Source organism: Ambystoma mexicanum, chromosome 10 (genome assembly GCF_040938575.1).
Source record: "Ambystoma mexicanum isolate Mex_15411 chromosome 10, UKY_AmexF1_1, whole genome shotgun sequence".
Taxonomy (NCBI): Eukaryota; Metazoa; Chordata; class Amphibia; order Caudata; family Ambystomatidae; genus Ambystoma; species Ambystoma mexicanum.
In genome coordinates, this window is record NC_090932.1 from 1,157,383,621 (window position 1) to 1,157,410,234 (window position 26,614).

A 26,614-nucleotide genomic window follows, 5' to 3' on the forward strand; every position below is an offset into this window, starting at 1 on the left:
ATTATCCACCTGGACAATGTTTGTTTTGAAACTGGAAGTCCCAGTTTGTGTCTACTGTACCCAATGAAAAGCTGGTCATGCAGACATATTATTGCCATTCATTAAATGTAATAGGGGAAAGCTCTTCTGGGATCAAGCCTATGCAGCCCTTCCTTTTCCTTGCCAGGATGAGGAAGCGGATAAAATGTTGGAAGCACAATTTTCTGGGAAAAATGAAAAGCCGATACAATTTTAGGCAAAAACCCTAAAGACAACCTTGTCCTTGTAAAGAACAGTAAATTAAGGCTTACTCGATAAGGCCTGCAACTCACTCACTCACCCTGTGGGCTGATGTCAACGCAACTAAAAGAATGGTTTTAAAAGTTAGCAGTCTTAATGGACATGAATGGAGTGATTCAAAGGGAGCACACATCAGAAATCTCAACACAAGATAAAGATCCCAATAGGCACTTAAAAAGGTGTAGTGAGCCCTTTAAGAAATTGTACGATCAACGGCTTCTAGAAATATATCATTTCCGATGTGCGCTTGAAGATTGAAAGCGCTGCCAAATACCCTTTTATTGCTCAATCTGGAGCACCAGATTTGCCAAATGTAACAAAAAGGATGACACCATAAATGTATTGCAGTGAAAAGGGTCCACATCCTTTTCCCTACAACAGCTGCAGAATCTATTCAAGCGGCACAAGGATTTTGTTGCTGGCCTTCTGGCCAAAAGCAAAATCTCCACTTAGTCATCCGCGAGGTCTCAATCCTTATATCACAACCTCATTCGTCAAGGTTGAGTGTCTTGACCTCTGGATGGAGAACCCGACCCTCTTGCGAGAGAAGGTCCTCTTTGTGGTAGACGCATTGGAGGGCAGATGGACATGTCCAGAAGGTCTGGGTACCACGTCTTCCTAGCCCAATAAGGAGAAATTAGGCATGGATTTCCCAAACTTTCGCAACCTCCTGATCACGTGAGGAAGGCGGTGACTGGAGGAAACTGATACAGGAGTGGAAACTCCCAGTCCACAAACACGTCCCCTAGAGCTCCTCTTGGGGGAAATTGCCTGGAGCATTACAGATTACACTTCTGGTTGACACTAGTCGCAAACAGATCTACTTGAGGGGTTCCCCGAAGGGTGAAGGAACAAGTTACTTACCTGTAACGGTTGTTCTCCAGCATGCGTATGGCATGGATTCACATGCTCATGAATATTCCCCGTCGCCAGGCTGGAAATTCTCGGTAAAGAAAAAAAATCAGTATCAGTTTCGTTTCTGATCTGTCTTTCTTAGTAGTAACCAATCACTGATCTCTGGGTCATACTGCCCTCAGCCAATGACTGCCCTCTCCATATGCCCCGCCTCTGGCAGCCTTCCTCAGATTTGGTAGCACGCCAAGTGGCTGTATGACCAAGTGAAGAGCCGCAGAGGGGTAGGTGGGAGGGGTCACCTGTGAATCCATGCCAGACCCATGCTGGAAAACAACAGTTACAGGTAAGTAACTGGTTCCTTCTCCAGCATGGGGTCTGGCATGGATTCACATGCTCATGAATAAAAGAATACATAGCAGCATACACATGCACAACCATGGGAGGAGGCAGCAGGCTCAACCTTAAGCAATACAACAACTCAACATTAAGCACCTCTTACCTCCTCACCAGGCTCACCTTAAGCGAACAGGTTGCGCAGCATTGCTTTGCCGACCCTGGACTCCTCGATGGAGTCCCGATCGACGCAGTAGAATCTTGTGAAGGTGTGCGTCGACCTCCACGTAGCAGCCCTGCAGATGTCCAGCAGGGCCACACCAGACAGGAACGTCGTGGTAGCAGCGATCACTCTGGTCGAATGGGCTCTCGGACGGCCGGGCAGCGGTTAGTTTGCCAACCACTGACAATGCATGATGCAGCCGTAGAGCCATCTGGAAATGGATGTCTTCGAGAGAGCCTTCCCTTGATTCACAGACGCAAAGTTCACAAATAGTTGCGACGTCTTCCGAAAACTCTTCATGCGGTCCACGTAGAACTTCAGCGCTCTAGCTACATCCAGCGAGTGCAAAGTTCTCTCGGCCGGCGTCGAAGGCGACGGAAACAAAACCGGTAACACCAACGGCTCGTTGAGGTGGAAGTTCGACAGCACCTTGGGCATGAAGGAGGGGTGCGTCCTCAGCACCACCCTCGTGTCATGAAAAGTCAAGTATGGAGGCTTGCAAGATAGGGCCTGAATCTCTCCCACTCGTCGTGCAGAGGTGATGGCCACGAGGAACGCCGTCTTCCATGACAGGAACTTCAAAGGCGCCGAATGCATAGGCTCGAATGGGGCTCCGATGACCCTGGTCAGCACCACATTAAGGTCCCACGCCGGGGCAGGGGTCTTCACCGGCGAGAATGATCGGAATAGTCCCTTCATAAATTCCTTTACCAGGCGATGAGACCACAAGGACGCCCGTCCCGTAGTCCTGGTATATCGGGAGATGGCAGCCAGATGTATTTTTATGGAGGCGTGAGCCAGTCCAGCTTTGGCCAGCGACAGTAGGTACGGCAGCACCTGAGTGGCCGTAATCCGCAGAGGGTTAATCTTCTGTGCACGACACCAGACAGAGAACCTCTTCCATTTATGACCATAACACGAGAGTTGAGGACGCCCTGGCCTTTGCAAGAACCTCTCTGCAATCAGCCAGGATATCGTACCCTCCAAACTCTAGTGCTGCAGGAGCCAGGCCTGCAAGCTCAGCGACTGTAGGTCGTGGTGTAGAATGGCGCCTCCTTCTCTGGAGAGAAGATCCACGTCCGCCGGCAGCCTGACTGGCGGGGACGTTGACAAGTCCAGAACGTCCGGGAACCAGACCTGCCTTGGCCACGACGGTGCGAAGAGGATCATCCTGCACCTGGACTTCTTGAGCTGGCTGATGAGGCGGAGCAGCAACGGCAATGGAGGGAACACGTATAGAAACAGGCCGTCCCAAGGGAACGAGAAAGCATCGCCCATGCTCCTTGGCTGTGGGAACCTGCTGGTGAACCTCTGGCACTTGGAGTTCGGCGCCGTCGAGAACAGGTCGATCTGGGGTTTGCCCCATCGTCGGAAGAGTCGATCCACTTGATCCTGGCACAGTTCCCACTCGTGGCACGAGTGCAGCTCCCTGCTGAGTGAGTTGGCGATGGTGTTTTATTCCTGCCAGGTGGAAGGGAACCAGAAACATCCCCTGGGCGACGGGCCAGTGCCACAGATCCTGGGCCTCCTTGGATAGAGCTGGGGATCTGGTTCCCCCCCTGCTTCCGTATGTAGAACATCGTGGTGGTGTTGTCGGTGAAGACCCTCACCAGTTTGTCCTTGAGGGACGGGAGGAACGACTTGAGCGCCCAGAACACTGCTCGGAGCTCCAGAATGTTGATGTGGAGAGACCTCTCCTCCGGGAGCCAAAGGCGCTTGCATGGAGATCTCCGGTGTGGGCCCCCCAACCCTCCAGAGAGGCGTCCGTCGTCACCGTCTCCTGAAATGCCGGGGTTTGAAAGTCCGTGCCCATCGTGAGGTGAGCCCGGGTGCCCCACCATAGGATCGCCCGACGGAACTCCTCGTCGAGGGGGATCCTGTCCTCGAAGCAGCCCCTCGCCTGAAACCAGCAGGCGTCGAGGAACTCCTGCAGCGGACGCATCCGAAGTATGCAAAGGGGTACAAGGTAGATGCATAAGGACATCATTCCGAGAAGGGACTTGATGGACCTCACCCTGGCCACGTCTGTGGCTAACAGGTGCCGTACCTTACCCAGGATGGTCTTGGTCCTCTCCTCTGAAGGGGAGGCCAATTGCTCCACTGTATTGAGCTTCGCCCCCAAAAACAGTGCTACTTGCGATGTAACCAGGTGGGATTTGGGGTAGTTGGGAGAACCCCAGCTCCGTGAGCAACCGGACGGTCCTCGCCGTATGATCGACGGCGAGTTCCCTTGACCTTGCCCGGATTAGCCAGTCGTCCAGGTAGGGGTAGACGTGGATCCCCTGCAGGTGCAGCCGCGCCGCCACTAGTGCCAGGCACTTGTTGAAAACCCTGGGTGCCGACTTTAATCCGAACGGTAGGGCTCTGAATTGGTAGTGGCATCCTTAAACTACGAACCTGAGGAACTTCCTGTGCCTTTTTAGAATGGGGATGTGGAAGTAAGCATCCTCCAGGTCCAACAACGATAGGAAGTTGCCTTCCTCCAGCTGTCCCAGCACGTGCTGGAGGGTGACCATCCTGAATTTCTGCACCTTGATGCATTTGTTTAACCGACGCAGGTCCAGGATGGGGCGCCAACCGCCTGTCTTCTTTCTGACAAGGAAGTACCTCGAGTACACTCCGGAGCCCCAGAACCTCCTGGGGACGAGCTCGATGGCACCTTTGAGCATCGCCTTTACTTCCAACAGCAGTTGAGGGACGTGATTCTCCTTCCTGGCCACGGGAGGAATGCGAGGGCACTTCGTTTGGAATTCCAGCAAGTGCCCATTGGCCAGGGTGTCCAACACCCAACCGTCAGTGGAGATGGACTCCCACACGCTGACGAACCTCGTCAGCCGGCCTCCCACCGGGGTGCTTCGGTGGGGACCCGACGGCACGGCCGGGTCAGTCTTGTTTGGATGCGGCCTTGCCGGCGGGATCCCCCTTGCTTGCGACCTCTGTAGGCCTCCTGGGAAGAGGAGCGGGCCGCCTGGCGGTAAGCGGAGGAGCCACCGCTGGATCCTTTGGAGGCACCCTGTCTGCCTCCGGGGCTCCGAAAGGGCCGTCGCTGCTGAAGCACCCCAAGGGCCCGGGCCGTCTCCGAGTCGGTCTTGATGGCCTGTAGAGACTCATCCACCGCCTTACCAAAGAGGTTGTTGCCGTCGAACGGCATGTCCAACCCTTTGGTCTGATGTCCTGGCGAAAGTGTCACCTTGAGCCATCCCCGTCGTCGGAGGCAAACCCCGTTGCCCAGTTGGCAAAATCCAGTATCGGCGATGATCCGACGCCACCTCGCCATCCTGCAGAATTTCTAGGGCCTCCGCCCTTTTGTCATCAGTCAGGAAATCTAGCAGGGGAGCTATCTTGAACCAGAGCTCCCTGTCATAGCGGGCCACGATCGCTAAGGCATTGGCCGCCTTAATCGTCATTGCCGCCGACGAGATGACTCGTCTCGTCCCATAGAGTCCAACTTCTTGCCCTCGCTGTCCGGCGGGGAAGTGGAAGTTGAAACCGCCGTGCCCGCTGCCTTCTTAGCCGCTGCCGAGACAACCGAGTCCGGCGTGGGCTGGGCCCTGAGGCACAAGGGGGAGGCATCGGGGACTCAGTACTTCTCGTACCTATCCCTCTTGGCGGGTGTCGTGGCAGGGTTCTTGAGGACAGCAAGCCCCTCGTCCCAGATGTCGTCGAGCAAAGGCACCGCGAGGACCGTCTTCCTCTTAGCCTCTCGTCGTTGGTGCAGAAACCCCTCCTTTTTCTGTTCTTCAGGGCAGAGCTGGAAGAGCTCGGATGCCCTGGTTATGGCATGGAAAGAGCCAACCTCATCGGCTGGGGACGCCCGTGGGGGGGGGTCGTGGTGACGACGGGATGTCTGCTATGTCATCGCATCCTCTCCCGGCGAGGGGGATGAGGGGTCCACCAGTCTCGCAGGCACGAAGGGCGGAGCGGGGTGGACTCTCCTCCGCTTGTTCGGAGGGCTTCCCAACGGGCCTGGTTCTGGCTCCTCTGTCGGGGTGCGTGGTAATCTCGTCCTTATCTCGGTACATAAGGATTGGATTGCCAACAAAATGGCCACCGAGCTATCCTGGGGCTCAGGCCATGGCTGCGACGGACGGGATGGCCGCTCCATTGGGCCCTGTTCGCCGTCGCTATATTCGATCAAGTCAGCAGGACCGTCCCCTGAGATCGAACCTCTCGTTGAGGTTTCTGAACCTCTCGTTGAGGCCTATGGACCTTTCGTTGAGGCCTTTCTCGGTCTCCACCAGTTCCTCCTCAGAGGCTGATTTCGAGTCGAATGACGACCGCCCCCCCCCCCTCTTTTTCCGCCGGGGGCTTCACGGGGGTCTTAGCGATGGGCTGGAAAGAGGATTCCCTCCGCGGCGGCAGATGTACTCTGGGCCCAGAGGCCGTTTCCATTGGCGTAGTCTCAGCCGGCTCCGCCAGGGTCGCAGCGACCACTTTGGTAGAGGCCTTAGCCGGGTGGATCAGAGCCTTCACCACCTTAGGTATGTCCTGGGCCTTCGCCTTGGGGGGAGGGTCAGCGCCTCGCTCCCCCTTCGAGATCGACCGGGTCCACTCCAGCGGCCTACCCGGGTTCTCGGACTTCCTCTTGTAATGCTCACCTGATTCCCACGGAGGCGCGGGTCTTGGCAGGAAGCGGTCTGTGACTCGAAAAGTGATGTGCAGGACTCGATTGGCTTCTGGGGTCGAACCTCTTCGCACTGTGTGTCGGACTTGAAGAGTGAGGTTTCTGCAGGTGAAAGAATATGGGGGTTAATGGTCTGGGTTGTTGAATGTCCCTCTCTCTCTTCCCAGCTTTTTCGTAGAGCCCCCAGGTCAACGTGCTCACCTTATATAGGTGAATGCTGGGCTCTCCATCTGCGTCTGGTGCAGGGTGCCGTTGCCAGTTCCTTCACTGGTGAAACACAGGCCTCTTGAATTCAGAGGATGGTTACCGTCGTTATCTGCACGAGCGGTGAGTTTCTGGACACCTTTTGTCTTTATAGTCTTTACATGCGTGGCACGTTTATATGCAGACTCTGTATAATGCCTTTCCCTTATGTATTGCAGGGCTCTTGAGATGAAAGATGAAGTGAAGCGCTTGGAAGTTCGTAAGTATGGCAAGCGCTCTAGCTGTCTCTTTCCTTGCAGCTTAGTTCGTGTTAAAGAGACGCCGGAGAATTTGCAGAAGTTTTATTGCGACGAGCATGATGAACGTAAGTAGATACCTGCTTAATGTCTTTTCTTTTGCCTTTCAGATGTTGGGTTGCAGGGCCGGAGTCCGCGGAATGCCAGTAAGTTGTTAACGATACTTTGTCTTCACAGGCGGCGATGCAGAACGAAGAAATCCGGAATTCATAGCGTGCCGGTAAGTATGGCAATGCTTTTGTTCTTGCAGGTGGAGATGCGGCGTGAAGAAACGGCCGCAGCCGATGGATCAGGTAAGTAAGCACTGCGTGTAAAGTTCGCCTTGCTAACCTGTTGTTTCTGTTCTTTGCAGGTGCTGATGATGTCTGGATACTGAAATGGTAAGTAGGATTCTTGCAGGTCCAGGATCGGAAGAAGAAAGGCTGGAGCAGACTCGGTGAGCGTTCTGCTGCAGATGCAGAATAACGCGAAGCACGCTTCATCTATCGGGTGTGGTTTAAATAGCCTTGGAGTGATGAGGCGTCTTCTTCCACGGCCCCGCCTAGGTAAGAAAAGAGTTCCAGTGCTGTATCCAGGGAGTGGAGCTGCCCCACCCAGGTAAGAAAGTGGTTCCTGTTCTCAGATGGCTTCTAAGTGGCTGGTAAGTAAGCAGCATGGTCTGCTGTAGGTAAATCCACCCAAGCATCTTCACACCTATTATGAGCCCTGCGCTTCCAGTGCCGGGACCAATGGTTTTGATGAGCCTGGTGCCACCGGCGCCAGGACAAGGTCCAAAAGGTCCCAGTGGGGACCGGCTGGTGCTTAGGATTAGGGTTAGGGGCCTGCTTCCAAGGACGTTGGGCTGGTCCTGGCTCCTTGGAAGCAGTGATCATGACACCTCTTCCCCGAACCAGAGCTCTGGCTCGTGGTCCAACGTGCCGGGGAAGTAGCGCCCTGCTTGGCAACCGAAGAGCCCGACCTTTCGGCGCTCCCGGAGCCCACGGGCTCGCGGTACTTGGCCTTCTGTTGGGCCCCCGTCGCCGGGGCGCCCTCAAAGGACTTAGAAGCCTGCTCAGACTTCTTTGCCTTCTCACCTGCTGTGCCCTTCTCCAACCAGGTGGCGAGGCGGGAACGACGATCTTGTTTGGTCCGTTCCGAAAGGTTCTTGCAGAACGCACAGTCCTTCTCCACGTGCGTCTTGTCCCCATGGAGGCAGTAGAGGCATCGCGAATGCTCGTCCTCCTTGAAAACGTTATATAATCCGCATCCAGGGCAGTTCCTGAACAGCTTGGATCCGGGCGTCGAGCTCCCCTTGTCCTGGGCCATGTCCGTTGAGGTAAGCCGCAGGTCTTCCAGAATCCTCCAAGAAGTGTAAACTCGACGAAAACTTCACCCTTGAGGGGCGTAGAAGAATTCCGAAACGGGTCCCCGTTATCGGAAGTAGAAACGGTGGAGCTCGAGGCTCGACTAAACCGAAAAAAATGAGAAATTCTCCTGAAAAAGTGAAAACGGAGAGGCCACCAGGGGGCGCACAGGCAATGGCAGCCTGAAACCCGCGCTCCGCCAACGGCCAGGTCGAACTGGCGATTGAGCCCCCCTCGAGACCCCCCCCCGACTGAGAACGAAGGAGCTGACACGGGCAGTTAACCCCCGCGGCCCCCACCGAGAAAAACAGCGGCATCGGTAGCCCCCTGGTAGGCTGAGATCCAGAGCCGCGGCCTCAGCGGCAAAACCGCCTCCGGAGAGTTGGGCGGGGGAGGAGCCGTAGGCTGCCTAATCCAGAGGCCTGCTTCTGTGCCGTACCTGGAGCCCCACGCGAGAGGCCTGAAGAGCAGCAAAGCCACCTCCCTCCGCGGACCGAGTTCAACACCTGCAGGCGTGGCGACGACCCTCTCCTGCGGCCCCCGATCGGGCTGGGTGAACCGCTGGTGATCCGCGGAGGAGGGACCCCTCCCGCCTTTCCACGGGCCCGATGACCACCATTACCACAGGCGGGTCAGAGCATCGGCTCCCCACCCTGGAGGGAACAAGGCACCCCCCCCCCCCGGAGTGCGCAGAGGACCCCCGAAGACCCCTGCTCTGGGTGTGAGGCCCCTGCCTGAGGCTGGCGGGGTGTGTGCCCGCCCAGCAGCATTCGCTCGGGCTCCCAGGAGGCCCGGGGAGGGGAGAGCGAGTTATCAGTGAACCTGCCAGGTGACTCTGTAGCCCCCGCAGGAGCGAGGCACACTTAACGGTAAGCCAGGCAATCAGATGGGCTGGCAGAGGAAGCTACAAAAATACCGTTACCAAGAATACAGGCCCCACGCTCTCAGCCCGCCCCACTACAGTGCAATGGCCCAGTCTGAAGCCTCGGCGCCCTCGGCGGAGGCAATGGAGAGGGGCTTTGCCTCCATTCTACAGGAGATAAGAGACATGCGCTCCGACTTTGCCCAAAAGTTCGATAAAATGGGCCAAAGAATAGACAAAGTGGAGGATAGGCTCCTTCAGGTGTAATCTAGCCGGTCATCCTCAGCGACCCTGGAGGTGGAGATGGACATGAGGCTATCTGCCATTGAAAGACGGGAGGAGGAGAGGTCGAGACAATGATTTTGAAAACAGGGAACGGAGAAACAACCTCAGATTCTTTGGGGTCCCTGAGGCAGAGGGGGAGACGGAGAGAGAGGTCACCCGAGTGGTGCAAGACATTATTGCCCTCCTCTTCGAAGATGAGATGACCACTGAAGTCATATTTGACAGGGTGCACAGGGCGGGAGAACGAGCGGGTGGACCTCGATTGATTTTGGTCCGGTTCCACTATTATGTCGACAAGACACGGGTGCTGGAGGCCGCCAAAAAAGCTGAAGTCACATATAATAACTCCCAGGTCTCCATCTTCCAGGACCTCTCCGCATATACGTTGGCCAAGCGCAGGATGTGCCACCCCCTCACACATCTGTTAAAAGAGAAGGGGTACGGTACAGATGGGGCTACCCCTTCTCTCTAACCTTCGAATACCTGGGTCAGCGGATGACGTTAACCACCGAAGAGGATATCAAGGGGGCCATCCAGGACTACGTGACGAACCCGTCCCCTCGAGGGGGCCAACTGGACACGTCCTGGGTGGAGCGAAAGGCCAGGTCCCGTGTAGTGAAAGAAGGAAGACATCTGGGCCAAGGAAATTCAGGAAGATGAACACTCCCTCCCCGACAAAGGAGGGAGTATGGAATGACTCCGAGGGATGAAGGCCTTGTATCATGGCCGACTTCGGCAAGGGAGTTCTGACCATGGGGACGTGCAATGGGGCATGACCACCTGTTGGTCTGGAAATGAGAAACTGCAGTCTAAGTAGTGCTCTGAATCCCATAGCAATGCAAGTATGGCGGGGCCGACTGGGGGGACGAAGGGGGGGGAGGGCTTAAGAAAATCGGTGTTTATGAAAGGATTGCCTGGCTGTATAAGGCAGGCTGGTGGTCTGGCCAAAATGCCAGAAATGGCGGAACTATCTGGCAGGACGCCAGGGTGTGGGGAGTACGAATCAGTTGGGGTTTGTTTGCTGGGGAAAGGGGCTAGGGGGCAGTTGGGGGAAGGTCCCGAAAGTGTCCAAAAGATGAAACAAGGGGAGCAAGAAGGGAGCAATGATGCGATGACAGTGGTTAATAGAGAGGAAAACACAGATCATGGCTGATGCCCGGCCGGCCCTGGGTGCGGGCACCCTCAACGTGCGGGGGCTGAACACCCCCACGAAGAGGTCCCTGGTCCATAGGGAGTTTAGGAGGGCGAATCTTGACCTGCTCTTTCTGCAGGAGACACACTGGGCAAAGGGAAAAGAGCCCAGAATGCGAGGGGGAAGGATTGGAGAGGTCTTTCATGCCTCCCACAAGACCAAAAAAAAAGAGGGGTGGCCATATTGGTGGCGAGGGATACGGTCTTCGAAAAGGAGGCCATCCAGAGAGACCCCAAGGGTGGGTACCTGATGGTGCGGGGTTCCTTGCAGGGGTCCCCCTTGACGCTAGCAGTAGTGCATTGTCCTAACGAAGGCCAGGCCCAATTCTGGGAGGAGGTAGGGGCCAAATTGAGGCTGTTCATACAGGGCCCACTGGTGGTGGGGGGAGATTTCAACATGGTCCTAGACCCGACTATTGACAGAAGACGGGTTGGCCCCCAGTACCTCGGCCACACGGATGAGGCCATGGCGCAGCACTTCCAGAGGGTTAACAGAGACCTGGGACTGTCGGATAAAGCAGCAGCTGATGGTAAGCTAGCCATTGCTTGGGTGGACTTTTCACCCCTCCTTCATCCACCACGAGGGGATCTTCTTTGGCCCCTTTTGACTAGCCAGTCGTCTCGCTGTTTCAACCGACTAAAAGCGAAAAGTACCTACCACTCCAAGATGGTTTACTGGGGTGAGATGTGGCTGATAGTGGCACCAAAGGATTTGGCTGCACCCTTAGATGTCTACAGCTTCTCTAGGCTTTCGTTAGCGCAAATCTGTATTAGTGTGCTTGCTGGCATGGCTCTGCTGATATATATATATATACATATATATATACACCGATGGCGTCAACCCCACGATGGAAGCCCTCAAGGGACATTGAGTCGACCGCATCAACGTACATCGCCCTCTGCCAAAAAATGTTTCGCCAAAGCTGGAAGGCAAGATGGCTAAAGATGAGGAATACGTGGGAGGACACAATCCATACGAAGGGTTGTGCGTTTCAGAGGCCAAGAGTAAGAGTGTTGGGAGGTGGGGAAAGAGGAGCAGCTGTGTGGATAGTTAAGTAGGAAATTCTGGGAGAGCGGAAGCATTCTGTCTCAGGGGTGCAGGAACGGGGGAGAGAAAGATGCAGAGAGAGGTAGAAGCAAGTGGTGGCTGAAAGCTACGAGAAAAGACCAAGTACAAGGAAGAAGAGGGTGAAGGTAAGGTGCATGTCATGATCTCTGCTTCCAAAAGGTCAGGGTTTTCCCAACTCCCTTGGAAGCAGATCCATAACCCAGGTTCCGAGTGCCAACCAGTCCCAATTGGGACCTTTTGGACCCAGTCCTGGCGCCAGTGGCACCAGGCTCATAAATATGCCCAGTCCCAGCGCTGGAAGCGCCGGGCTCATAATGCTTGGGTGGACTTACCTTCAGCAGACCATGCTGCTTACTTGCCTGCCAGTTGAGCCTCTGATCCTCTTCTGTTTGGAACTACTTTTCCTGTTGGGTGGGGCTGGAGCCACTCCCTAGATTCAGAACACTGGAACTCTTCTGGAAGGCAGGAACTCTTTTCTTACCAGGAACTCTTTTCTTACTTAGGCGTGGCTGTGGAAGGAGACTTCCAAGCACTACAGGAGGCTATTTAAACCACACCCGGTGGATGAATTTTGCTTTGCGTTATTCTGCAACCTCTGCAGCAGAACGCTCATCGTGTCTTCTGCATCCGGTCCTGGGCCTAAGGAAAAAGGCTTACCATCCTGAATCCAGTCTTCAGCAACACCTATAAAGACAAGAAAGAACAGGTTAGCATTCCGGCATCTGAAAGGAAAAGGCTTACCTACTCTTCGTGCGCTCCGGAGGTCTTCACACTGCATTCCGGCATCTGAAAGACAAAAGTTTACCAACTCTTCGCACGCTCCGGAGGCCTTCGGCGCTGCATCCCGCATCTGAAAGATAAAACAAGGTGCGTTTAAAGACATTGGGGAACTTTAATACTCACGTGCCATTACTCCTTTCCACATCTAATCCAGTGGGTATTCCGGCACCCTGCAGCCGCTCCGAACTCGTACCTGCAAAATAAAAAGACAGTTAGAGCGCATAGTGAAGCAGGCAACAAGCGCTTACTTACGTGCTTCCAGGCGCTTCTATTCATCACACGGGCTCCATCTTCAACTCACTTCAGCCCGTCATCCGCCATCGCCGGAACCCTGCAAAACAAGAGACATCATTACTAAAGACTTTAAAGACATTAGAATGACTCGAAACTTACCGTTCGTGCAGTAAACGACGGACAGCAGTCCTCTGAAGTCAAGAGGCCTGCGCTACCTATCCAGTGAAGAAACTGGTTACAGCACCCTGCCCCGAGGCAGATGGAGAGCTCGGCATTCACTTACCTAAGGTGAGAGCGTTAACCTTTGGGGGTCTACAGGAGAGAAGAGGAAAGAGATAGGGACACCCCAATAACCCCAGTTCATTAACCCCATATTTTCTATCTGCAGACATCTTACTCTACACGTCAGGCATACAGTGCACAGAGGTCCAGCCCAAAGAGCCAACCAGGTGCTACACATCACCTTTGAAGATACGGTAGTCGCCCAGTCAAGACCGGCGCCTTTGCGAGAATCAGGTGAGCGTTACAGTGCAGTGGAGGAAGGGTGCAACCCAATATGGAGAGGGTAGACGAGCAAGCGGCAAAGCAAGGGGTGTATATATGTTTCGGGTTGGGTTAGAAAGAGGCTGAAGGTGACCAAAAGACAGTTCGAACCCAAACAGGAATATCCTTACTTCCTAAAGTTAAAGAAAACTCCAAGGTGAATGCAGAGTCGCCGGTTTGAAGGATCCCCCATGTGCAGAAGTAGGAGTCAGGGGAAGGTGAGTTCAGCAAAGTCCTAGGCCTTTTCCAACCCCAAAAGGGAGTGGTTTGACACATTTGGCCCATAGACATGCAGGAGATACTCAATAGGAGACTCAATAACAAGGGAGGGAGGGAGTGTGTTGCATGACCCACTTTGAGCCATTCAGAGTGCTCAAGATGGCTTCCAGGCCTTGCGGCAGGATGGAGGTATGGTCCTTTGTGTTGTAGGACGAGGAAGCTTAGCTGTTGAGGCATATATTAGTATAAAAATAAAATACATGTAAGCAATAATGCAGAGATTGGCATCATGTACTAGGTGGTAATGATGCAGCGCCACCTTAATAAAACGCATATGCAACTGACACCACCTGGTACGGTACACCAAACTTGGTATTATTGCTATGAGCACCCTGGGTGATAGACTGGGGCTGCACATTGCATGATAGGTTCTTTGCTAAACGTGGCATGTAATTATTATTATTTTTTTTTTTTTTAAGTGCGACAGTGAAAGGTATGAACCATTGCTGTCTCACTTGCATTTATATCCCTCAAACAGAGATAGAAGTGTTTTTTAAAAAGATAACTAAAACCACATTTGACCGATGCTTTCCCTTAAATGTTCCATAAAATGTACTGTAGAACACCAGTTTCTGGAGAGCACTCCTGACACCAAAGTACTCAAGGAGGCTTGACAGTGCATGACCTACAGCTCAGTCCCCTGGAAATATACCGGTTACCTTTAAGAATAGGTGACCAGCTCATTTCCAAAAAGGAGATCCCAAAACAGTGCACCATCTGGGTTATTTTTAGATGCCACCTTTTTTGAGAATCTGTCCCAAAAGCTGCATGTATACACAATATCACAATATTGAGGGGGTCGGGGGTAATGTGAAATCGGGTGAAGAGCAGGTCAGATGGGGAGACAATGGCATGAAATCATAGGAGGGAATGGTGGGCCAGAAAGCAGGGAGAAGGCAGGGATCCAGAGGGGAGCACTGGGCCAGAAAGCAAAGAGTCGGTATTGGGCCAGAAAGGAGTGAGCTGCAGATTAAGATAAAGGATGGGAGAAAGGTTTAATTTAATGCTGAAATATCCTGTATTGTCTGTATAGTTCGAGATCTACCTGCCACCAGACTGAATAACAAACAATTATAATTTCGATCAGAGATGCAGAAGTTAAATGACTACCTATGCCAGCAGTGACTGTCCGAGCAGCTGCTCTGTGCCACTGCAGAACTGGTGCTGTAATGGTCAGTAGAATGGGTACAGCAAGGCACTTGTGTGCACTATAATTTGGCATGGAGGATTTTGAAAAGGGGGTCCGGTTAGCAGACCTCCCCATTCAAACACAGAATTACCACAATGTTACAAACCTAATCTGAAAAGCTAGGAGAGACACACACACACACACACACACACACACACACACACACACACTTACTTCATTCCAACCACCGAGCTGTCGCACATCCAACACCCTCAACTACCCTCAATGTCAGGTTGCCCCACTTCTAGCTGACATGATTCCCCCCCCTAATCTCCTGTTGCCCTAACTCCATGGCATTGAATCTCAAACCACTTATCACATTCCTAGGCACCTCGCCTCACCTCATGGTCTGGTTGCTTCTCCTGTGCATTGGAAAGCAGGCTCCACATTACATGTTTCAGACGTTTCATGTCCATTTTCTTTGCAGTTTTGGCGTAATGCAGCTCAATCTTATTCACCTAAAGTAGACACAATTATTATTATGGTGTTTATTGCGTGGGCCTAGCTTTGAGAAGCAACAGAGCGCTTTACAGAGGTATATACCAGTACAGATACATAACAGTGCTTTTCAGAGGTAAAAACAGAACAGATGTACAGCAAAGGGTAGGAGGCGGGATCCAGCTGTACCGGGTGCAGAGAGGAGAGCGAGTGGGCAGTTTCTAGCAAGTCAGGTGTTGCGACGGGTGATGTGATGGCCTTGGTGTTGAGGTGCAGAGACTTCTTGAAGAGGTGACTGATTTCTTTTCTGAATTGTAGCAGCGTGGGGGCGAGTGATGCCGACGAGGTGGTGTTTCCATAGTCTTGGTGCAAAGGCCTGCAAAGGCCAAGAAGGCTCGTTTTCTGGTTCTTTTCTTTTTGCAGCAGTGGATGTAAAGTCTGCACATGTCCAGTCTTCTGGTGGTAGCTGTCCGCCGGAGATGCAGAGTTTTTCAACGAGATAGCTGGGTGACTTGAGGGCGACTGCCTTACAGAGGATGCAGCAAGACCTGAAGGTGATTTGTGCGTGCAGTGGGAGCCAGTGATGGTCGAAGAGTGCCAGGGTGAGGTGTGTCGTATATGTGTAGACCTTTGATGAGGCGTGCAGCCACATGTAGGACACTTCTTAGGGGCACAAGGAGGATGACGTGAGGCCTTCAAGGAGTGTATGGCACCAACCTGGTGGGATAGGACCAGTGTTTGAACAGTGGATCTCAAGCTGTCTGGAGGGAGAACGGGCTTGAATCTTCGCAGGAGAGCCAATACCAAGCTTTGTGAGTTTTCTTAGCTATGTGCGTCTTGAAGGAGAGGGATTTGTTGATGTGGAACAAGATGGATTTGGCGCAGGAGGTGAGCTTGGTTGTGAAGCCCTCATATGGTTGTTGGCCAGGTCGGTATGAGGAGTAGCCATTCAGTCTTGGAGGGGTCGAGCTTAAAGTATGTACTAGACCCCCCCCAAGACTGGATCAGTGAGCGGCAGGTTTTGAGCCTATGGATGCCGATGGCGTCGCTCTTGAGGTATAGCTGGGTGTCGTCAGCATACTGATGGATGTGGATGTTGTGTGTGGCTAGGAGGGCTCCCAGAACTGAGGTGCAGATCCCTATGCGAGTGATTGGGGAAAATAGAGCATGTTTAGGACCACACAGCGGTTTTGATTGCTCAACTGTAACTGCAACACCCCTCCCACCACTGTTCTATTCCAGGGGTCCGTACACAGCTCTACTAATGCACCCTTCTTAACCTGAACTACAATCTTCTGTTTTAGTATTCTGTCCAAAACAACCTTGACTATGCCACTTCTTTCTGCCCACACCCAGAGGGTTAGCCTGTACCTCCATTTGCTCCAGTGCCACTGTGTTGCCCCCAACCTCTAACCTTACCCGAAGTTGTGTTTCCTAGCCTCCATCATGTCCTGAAGTAACTGGTTTGAAGCACTTGTCTCCATCCTACCAGGAACCTAACAAAATTCACTTAAGACCAGACTTGCAGTCATTGTTAACAGCTCTAACACAGTCCTACACTTTGACCCCCCCACACCGCTACAAACTATACCTTTTCGGACAGTACTACCATTGGTACCACACCTTCCTCAACCCTGCTCCCAAGCATTTTCTCACCACTATACACCTATAGTGTAGGAGCATTGCTTTGTGAACTTCCCCATTTAACAGTATTACACCACAGCCCTGCACTCTGGATTCCTGATCAATGCCACTCACCTTCTGGGGCTCAGCCACCAAGTTGTCCTCTCCATAAGTGGTGATGGTCAGCCTGCCTGGGCCTGGAACCCGCTCAGTGTCCAGGAGATCAAGCACAGGGTTGGCAGTGAACTCAAACATCCCATCTGGCCCTACGAAGTTCCCACCATCCTCATCATCAGTGTCAGCAGCCTAGGCAAAAGAAGCAATCAAAATTCCAACGCCACAAGGCATACAATAAGCAGTGTCACAGAGCAATTTTCTATGCATTTCTGTAGGTTTGCTAATTAAATTGGCACTTGTGTAGCAAAGCCAGCTATTTAAGTTACCCTGTTCAATGAAAGCACAGCTCACCCTGCAGTCCTCTCTCCGCCCTCTCTTCTCTGTAAGTTAAAAAGGGGTTAATGTGAAGAGAGTGCAGCAGTAATCCCCTTCACTCATGTGCCAAAAGGCCTGCGTGGGAGTGCTACGCAAATTTTATTTTGAAATAAATCTGGATAATACTGTTATGAAGCTAACTGCATCCTGTCTGCCAAAAACCAGTATGTTTTTAAAAGGCTTTTAATTCCTTTTATTAAAATGTAATAGGTTACATAAGGTATAATTAAAGTATTGCTACTGTGAAGCACTGCATTGTCTCAATACTTTACAGTGAAGTGTATCTAAATCTCAGTGTCAACCAGATTACATTTTCTAAGGGAAGATGCATCAAATTGACTAGTGGACACTTTTGAAAATGTACATGACCACGCAGCCAAATGCTTTGATGTCTAACCTAGTCATGTGACCTGCTGGTTACATACAACTTGCAGCAGGTGCTCAACCCATGAGGTGATCCCATACTCTGACATCTCACCATGTTGATTATAACCCGCTACCCTGAAAGTGAGATGGCCGCAAACTACAATATTCTGCTGAGTTCTCTGCCTGCTACGCCATACACTCTGCTTAGTCTTATACATAATGAATACACAAAGCTAACTTGATCTTTACTTAAATTAGCGATCAATAGTTTCATCCAGTCTGTACATCTACAAACCTACAGCAAAACTGTACACTGTAGTTGGCCTCCAAAGCTCATTTTGCTCTATGATTATGATTGCATTCTATATTCACACCTGCTGGTCAAACTGTTTTCAGAACCTTTTTATCATATCTATGTATTTGTGTCCTTTCATGCAGCTAACCTTTTTTACAGACACTCAGCCAGGGCTTGCAAAGTATGTTGACCCACTCGCATAGTCGCGTAGATTTTAAGAAGGGCCAGTACCATTTGCAGGGGATGTTGAAACCTTTTAAACTTTACGTTGGTTGCAGTAAACATCAAATAAAAACTACTGTGCATGGATGGCCTCTGGGTGGCAGCAGTGTGCCAAACTAAAGTGGGTTTGTGGTGACATGCACCATTTTACAGAAAGTGCATCAAAATGTGTTGTCATCCATTGCCATGGGTCTAGTGTAGGTCTCTTCAGTCGAGTGGGTAAACTAAGTTACTCAACTTTCAGGTTCAGTGGAATTTTAAAGAATTTGCAAGGTTTGACTCATCTCACTAATGTCTTACTTATGCGGTATACAAAACTGCTGTACTGTTGCTCATTTTATATCTTGGGTACAAGTATCTTCTGGTGGCATTAAAACCATTAGTACAAAATTGCTAATCAAATGGGTTTGTTTGCTAATCAAGAAAAATGTAATTAGCAAACTCTGCTAATCAATTTTTGAAAACTAATTTATGCCTTTCTCCATTATGGGACCAAGAATTAACACAATGAGAAGTCTAATCGGAAGGTTCCCAGCTGCCATGATAATACAACTTCAGTCTCATTGTGAGTCACCCCTCTTCTGCCACCCCTTTTACCTGCAGGCCAGGGCAGAAGTTTGAGGTATCATTCGGGTTGTTGTAGTCGTAGTCTCCAATTCCCTCATCCTGCTCTGCAGGTTCATTTGAGCTCATTATGTTCTTCAGCTGTTGAAAAATGAACAAGCCATACAGCAAGATCAATCTTTGCTTCACATGCGATTGAGCACTCCAACCCCTTTCAAACCTGTCATTCTAATGCCATGAAACCCCTTTGCAGTTTTGGCCATGATGGGGGCAAGGCAATCACTGCTCAAGAAAGCAGCAACTGTATAACTACCAAGTACCTCACCAGCCCACATGGTTAATTGAACCAAAAGTCTCCTGCCTCCACCATTTTCCCTTCCACCATTGTAGAACAAAGTCCTCTGTCCGCCTAGAAAATGTAAAGTACCCTTTGGCACAAAGCAAATGGACAAGTATGTTCTCTGTCCCACTAAGCACCTCTACCCCTTATGCCAATGAAACAGCTGCACATGGCCCAGAGTATACCACCATCTCCCTATATAGCCATTGTAACATTTGGCAAGATGGGGGCTGGTGCATGATAGTAGGACAAATACAAGTTAAGAACTTGTTACTGTTGTCCACAAGCAAAGTTGACCTAAGAGTAACAAACTTTAGAAAATATCCTTTGGAGAGCTAGCAGGGGTGAGCGACATGGCGAGTCGCAAAAAGATGACATGGGAAACAGGTGCTCCAACCAAGCACTAAAACACTTTATATATCCTAAGATCAAGGGAACTAAAGTATGCTTTGGAAAGGAGGAACCTACACTGGCACTATGCAGCAGCCCATCTTCAAAGAAACTAGGTCATGATCGTGTAGGTTATTCAGAACCACAACTGGTATAGGGTTCTGATAAGCCAACCTTAGCACACCTGCAAAGGTTTACGACAAATGTCTAACATAACTCACATTTTAATTTAGTTGAGCAGCAAGGCTTAAATTAAGGAGATAACGGTTTTGGTGCAAAATACAATTAACAAAAAAAGGATTGCAAAGCAATAGATTGTTCCAACAGGTAAGTACACGTGAAGCATTACCTAGTTAGGGGAGTTTTCCTAAAGTCTACCTGTGGTAAAACATTATAAAACTATCCCTTGGTATACAGAGCTCCAACGTCTAGTATAGATCTATACCACTAAAGGTTTTGGTAGTATGCAGAGCATCTAGGCTCATCTTAGAAGGGAGATGTGAGCTATAGGTAAGTAGAATGACCTCAGTAAGTACATAGGCACAAAAACTAGTACACACTTGTTATAGTAAAATAGTTATTTTATATTAACAAGGTAAAGTTATATTGGAGGTAAGTACTATTTCAAGCTAATAAACACAATAGAAAACCAATGCAAAACTTCAGGTGAGTTAACCATACGTTAAGAATCACACAGTTAACTGAACAGAGTTCAAAAAGTAAAATCACTTGTTAATAGTAACTCAGAAAACGTTCTGTTATAGGAAAAAGAATGTTTAACACCAACAATAGCAGGCCAGTACTTTAAAAGACTTGTATTACTTTTCAGAGGTCTAAAGGCTTTAGCATTCCATCCCTATCTAGGTATAAGTACTTCAATGTCAGATTGGAGGGAAAGCAGAAAAGGAACACATGCAGAAAAGGCAATGTTCTGGAGTATTCTTCAACTGCAAGTAAAGTGCTTTTGTTGGTCAAACATTGTTCAGGTAAGCGGAAGAGTTATGCCTGAGCAAACGGTATGGGTGGACACCGGAATCAGCACTCCAGCAACAAAAGAGCAACAGAATGACTCAAGGTAAGTACTAACATGAGTCTCACAGTACCCGAGGAGTGGTGAAGATGCAGTTGGATTCTGTGGGTGCAGCAGCAGTGGACCCAGTCTCCTGTTCCTTGGTCTTGGTGACAAAAGGAGGGACTCTGGAAGGGATGTTGCAGCAGCAGTCGAGAAAAAAAGACTCCCAGCAAAGGGTTTGTCGTGCTCCAATGTCAGTCTGCAGTTTTGGTACCTTTTCACAGACTCCAATGGGGAACGGTTCTCGTTCGAATGATTTACATCGCTTGCTCGGTCCTGCACTCTGGTGAGGGGACTTTAAGGAAGGGTATCTTGCCTCTGGAGGTATAGAAGGAGTCCAAAGTTCCAGGAAAGTTTGCTCACAGGACCACTATACACTGCAGGATGGTTGCAGATCCCAGGGTATTGGCGGTTTGCGGCACGTCATGGGATGGCTCAAAATGCAGGTGGTCTTAAGACTTATGCCCACCAGCTCAAGGGAGGAAGTCGTCTTCGGATCGTCCCTTTGGATTCGAAACAGAGGGGCAGGACAAACGCGGTCACTTCATCGGGCTTCACCGGTTGCTGGAAGGTGATGCAGACGTCTCTGGTCATCGTCTTCCAGTGGTCGACTGGTCTTTCACCTAATGATCCTCAACTTTTATCCAGGAACCCAGCGAATCAAAAGTCATGCATCATTCAAACTTTGGGTGGTGGCTGTCCTTTCAGGAGAGCCAGCCTACCAGTTGGAACTGGATCTAGGCAGGCATTCCAGAAGACAAAGGCTGCACAGTTAGACTCCTCCCTCGTTTCCTGTCTTCAAACAATCTGGAGCCTTGGCAGACTTCCCAAAATATTCACACCGAAGACGAAGTCAAACCAAGGACTTCCCCCACCGAGGGTGGTAGAAGGATCAAGAAAGAACAAGCACACGAGAAACAGTGAGAAAAGAAGGTAGGGGCGCCATTTTGGGTCAATGGTGACCCTTCTGTGCACTACAGCGGCTGTGAAAACAAGCCAGGTTAGGAAAAATGCACAAAAGTCTATAGAACACGTCCACTGCCACCAGCCATACCGGTCACATTAACATAAATGTGACAGGAGCAGTGAGAGGTGATTTCACAAAAGGAAATGCTACAAAGGATAAAAAGTATCCCTCGAACCTTGAGAACAGCAGGGCTCCCAGCAACACTACACAAAAGGTGCTCTGTGCTACAAAGGTGAAACATAAATGCCTTAAAAAGTACAGAGGAAAGCAAGGCTCCATAAAACAAAGTAAAAACAAAAACGAACAAGGGTTCCATGGTCAGAACAAAAAGAAGGAATGAGGGGAAAATGGCTCCCCTCATTCAGGAGAGCAAGAAAAAGTCCAAGAGTCCAGCAAAAAGTGTTGGGGTCACATATTGGTAGAGGGGCTATGGCCTGAAAATGAAAAATCTCCCCAACAGTCATACTAAAATCAAATGCATATTTACCACACACTTAAGCCCTCAAAATATGCACAAACTTCAGAATCTACCAGGTTAAAGGTAAGGTACTGTTACAATGTATCCAAAGGAGGAGGGAACAAGATGCTACACAAGTCATCTCATGCTTTATAGTTTTAAAAAGTTGTACTGGTCCACAGAAAACGTAATGAATGCAATCCCTAAAGAACCAGTAGTTGCTGAAAGTTCTACCATAGGACATGAGCTCAATGCAGTAGCTAATGCTGTAGTCACTGACTTATTCCATATATTTAAACTAGGTTTCCAGAAAATAAAGGGCCAGCTAAACCCATTTGTCCACTAGGATTCAAGACAAGTGAGCAGTTGGCGGGGGGTGTGTGGAGTCCTGTAGGTAGTAGAACGGGTTTGAAATCAACGCAGATAGGAAAATCAGTCATTTGTACCAGATTAGAACAAGCAATGACCCCAGGTAAGTCCGAGCCGTTGGGACTTTGGCTCTCACTGTAGGTTCCAGCATTTGAGGTCAACGTGCCACATGTGCGAGGACCAACTGGTTGGACTCCAAATGGAGAAGATACACTTCTATCACTCCTATGACCTTGGTGGCCGCCTATGACATTTGAGGGCTCCAGGATGTAACAGAATCAACTTTCAAACTGAGCGGCTGTCCAATCTTAGACAGCTAGACCAGATACCGGTATGCACTCACAGTTAAAGATGTGTACTGAGACGGTGTGCAGTCCTACACAACGTAAAACAGTTCCATGCACAAAAGTCAGTCTATTCCACTAGCACTGGGAAGAGCCATCAAACGGAACGCCCATATTTATTATTGTACTCAACATTTTTCGTTAGTGCAAACATGGCAAACAAGAGCATGAGAGCTCCTTACAATAAAACCATACATAAATGTTTACAAATCACAATGTCCAACAAAAACAGTTAATATGCATTCATGTAACCCCAACCTAAAACTAGTTTGCAGATTGCCTATTATTTAAAACCAATAGATAGACTAAACCAAAGATAGAATATTTAAGACTATTAATAAAATATCAGAAGTGTATCGACCCAATTTCTTTAAAATAAAAAAATAACAGAAGGTGTCTTCCCTCTAGAAAACTTTAAATGCTCGATCCCAAGCTAGGCTATTAGCCTCTTTCTAAATTTTAGGTAATCTTTGATTACCCGCAGTTCTTTAGGTAGGGCATTCCACAGTTTAACAGCAGCCCTGAAATAAATCTTTTCAGTGTGAAAGTGCGTTTGAAACTTGCCACTTCCATCTGAAAACACCCATGGCTCTGCAGCCCTCTCAGACACCCTGATATTTTCAATTTCATAGATGAATATTCAAGCGCATGGAGATGAAGTGTTTGAAAAACAATGCATATCAATTTGAACTTGACCCTAAATTCAACTGGCAGCCTGTTCAGGTTCTTTAGGGGAGGAGAGAAATGATCAAATGTCCTTGCTTCGCAGATTAGGATCGGGTCTGCATTAAAGACGGACTTCAAGGTTATGAGTGCATATTTAGGAAGTCCGATTAGAAAACAGTTTCTAGCGTGTATTCGTGAAAGGACTGTAGTAGAGAAAGAAAATGTGACATCGGAATAAAAGGCTTTGCTGATCTTAATTAAAATAAATTACAATTGGCTTATTTGACAACTGTATGTGGGGCACCAAAAGAGAGATGTTATCAAGAGTAAAACCTAAAGATGTTGCTGACAAACTATGAGGGGTCACCTAAACTTTGCTCCATGAAACCCTTTTGTAAACAATGGATCAGGTTTCGCATTTTAACATAAAAAATTCAGTATTGATGTATTCAGTTTTAAAAAGTAAAAAGCCATCCAGCGCTCAAAGTCCCACAAGCAATCCCCCCCAATGTCATCTCAATCCGAGATATATAAAATTGGGTCTCATCTGCATAATGGTGCACACAAGCATTATGTTAGACTATGTCCCCAAGAGCCCCCATATAAAGAATAAAAAAAGGGTGGGTGCTAAAATTGATCTCTGAGGGACTCCAAAAGGCACAGTGCAAGGGGTTGAACGATCTTTCTTAAAATCATCTGTTGACCATTTCCTAAAAATGAGAATCCACTTTAGCACTGTTCCCTTGCTACCCAACTGCTTCAGCGTCTCATGGAGATTCTCATGATCAAAGGTCTGAAAGGCTGCCGATAAATCTAATAAGAACACTATACAACAATCCCCATCAATAATCTACAATACAAATCTGGAGGGTTACAGTTTCCGTACTGCACCTCACTCGAAATCTTGAAAGAGGAAGCCAAGAGATTGTCAGAAAAGAATAAAAGAATTCTCTATACAGCACCTTTCCCTTCCATGTATATGGCCCCCCAACCTTTTGCTATTATTTTTGTATCTGACCTACTCTTTTTACAGTGCAGCGAAGCCTTAACCTTCACTAGACTGCCTTTTGCTCATCTGTCATGTTCTTCAGGTTGTCAGTACTGGGGAAACAATGTTTGGGTTAATCTAGGTGTGCTAAAGGGACAAGCAGGTCGCAGCAGTTAATTTTGATATTCTTTGGTGGATTTCATTTTAGCCTACCCATGTTTGGCTACTAACTGGCTAGTGGTCAAACATGGCCATGCCATGAGATTTATCGCTTGTCCGTTGGCCATCTTGTCTTTAACCCTTCTTCCTATGAGGCCAGAAGTGTCAGTCCAGAAAAACAGACACCCCTCGATCGGAAGGCAATGTACTTTGTTGGTCGAAAGCCTACCGCCTCATGTGTTAAGTATTAGAGAAATGTAGCCATAAGCTTGACTGAAGTGCGGCCATTTTGAGGTGACTGAAATCGCCATTTTGTTTTCTTCAACATTTGCCTTTTGCTTCATGTCAAAACTGCTTTGCTGAAATAGTATTCTGCTCCACTGGTGCATAACGCAAGGCCGCGAGACATGTTGAAACATAACGCAGTAACCCAGACAGAAATGCCCAGTCTCCTCCCTCACATATCCTTGGGAAGTAAGCAGCAAGGCATTCTAATCAGTACAGCAGGTGCCAGCTAGTCTCGGAAACACAGTAGAAATTGTAGAAGCGAACATTAAATGAATTGAATTATGCTCTTCTTTGAGCCCTGTAGAACTCTGCGGAGTAAGTTGACCGTCAGCACACAAATAGAAACCAGGAGATAGCAAGGCCTGGAATGTGTCTCTCCCCTACGCATGGCTTGCTTGTAGAAACAGAAGCATTGTGTTTTTTAAACAAAGACTTATGTCTGTTGGTTCGCAAAATTGCAAACTGTTGCTAAATGAATGTTAGAAGATGTCATACTCGTCACTATTGTCAATCATCGTGCCCAATTCAAAGGAAATGTATTAGGGGCGGAATTGGATGTGTCACTACTGATTGTAAAATGCTTGCTTTGTATATATGTAACTGTTGTACGATTCTCGTCTCTCTTGCATCCCCCGAGGTCTGGTAGAGGCACGTCGCGGGGCGTGGGACCCAGTTGGCCAACTGAGACTATTTGCTTTGCAATAAACCCTAGATTTTGGGAATACAACCTTGTGTCTGGCTTATCAGTTTGTGTGTGGTGATTGTGCCTTGTTTCCACATGCGAGGGCCCCCTAGGGGCCCCCAAGATGGTGCCCAAATAGGGATCATCCCCCACTTGTTCCATCGTGTATGTTGTAAGATAAGGAAGGCGGAGTGAACGGCGAGGACGGGACGATTGAGCTGGGATCAAGAGGTGTTCGGGGCCCCCCTGCGAAAGAGATGACACTCCTTTGCAGATCTGCACACAACTGATCCCTGATCGATGTGCCCGGTCAGAGAACAAGGAGGTGAGGGTCCCGAAACAAGGCAGAGTGAGCCAAGCTACGCAGGCACGTCATTGGTTGCGTCAGTATACAGACGAATTGTGTATTGAAAAAGACAACTTGATTGATCAGGTGAGTCGTGCCCCGATTCAAAGTAATCCTGATATTGGTTGAGAGTTGATTTTGCAAAATCAAACACCCAGTCTATGGTTGATTAGCCAAGGGCAAGGTTAAAACATGCCTGGGGTATTTTCCACCCTACTGGGATTTTTCCGCTGCGGTAGACAATCTTTGGAAACTGGCCAGGTTGCACCACCCATGGGAACGCCGGCGTATTATATGTATGTGAAATATGGTGTGGGAGCAATGTTTTGTGAGATTTGGCATAAGCAAACCAGAAAACAGGAAGATCTCCAGTGGCCGAACCATGGGAGTTTTGAAATGACGAGAATAGATAATTTGGAAAAGGTGTTGATGAAAAAGAAAACACGCCCTGTAGCATTTGATATTCTTAGGGACTGGAGAAGGGAAGCTATGCTTCGCTGGAGAAGTAGGGAGAAACATGCGCGTAGGCATAAGTCGAAAGCAGAGAGAGTCTGAGAAAAGGAGGAGGAGTGGAATAATAGTTTGAGGAAATCAAATAGACACGACCAGTTGAGTATAGAAAAGATATACCCACAACGAGAGTTGCATTCATCAGACGAATTAATAAATAAAATATTAACGGACACAAAGCGAGGCCCAAGGGGAGAGACTAAAAAGACTGCATCAGTACCTATGGCTCAGCCCCCTCCAGCTGCTCCGCCCCTCCCAATTGACCAAATACCAGCACAGCCACAGACCGCACAATCAGCGCCTCCCATTAGCCAGTCCGCGCCACAACAGTCAGTTCCCGTTGTCCCATCTGCACCTCCCTCCCCAGAGATAGTTTGTCCCATTTGCCCCTCCTGTGATGGAACTTGAACTCGTTGAAACAGAAGGGGCCAGACAAAGTGGATGTGC

General features: G+C 49.5%; 1 protein-coding gene across 1 annotated transcript in view; it reads right to left on the reverse strand.

Moving 5' to 3' along the window:
• Positions 1-26,614, reverse strand: part of NCAPH (non-SMC condensin I complex subunit H) — a 742,114-nt gene that overhangs the window by 86,035 nt on the left and 629,465 nt on the right. Inside the window, exons 13-15 of the mRNA XM_069619088.1 lie at positions 18,623-18,730; positions 16,786-16,956; positions 14,931-15,047 (exon numbers count right to left, since the gene is read on the reverse strand). Of these exons, the coding sequence (XP_069475189.1) occupies positions 14,931-15,047; positions 16,786-16,956; positions 18,623-18,730 (396 nt within the window). The remainder of the gene's footprint in view (positions 1-14,930; positions 15,048-16,785; positions 16,957-18,622; positions 18,731-26,614) is intronic.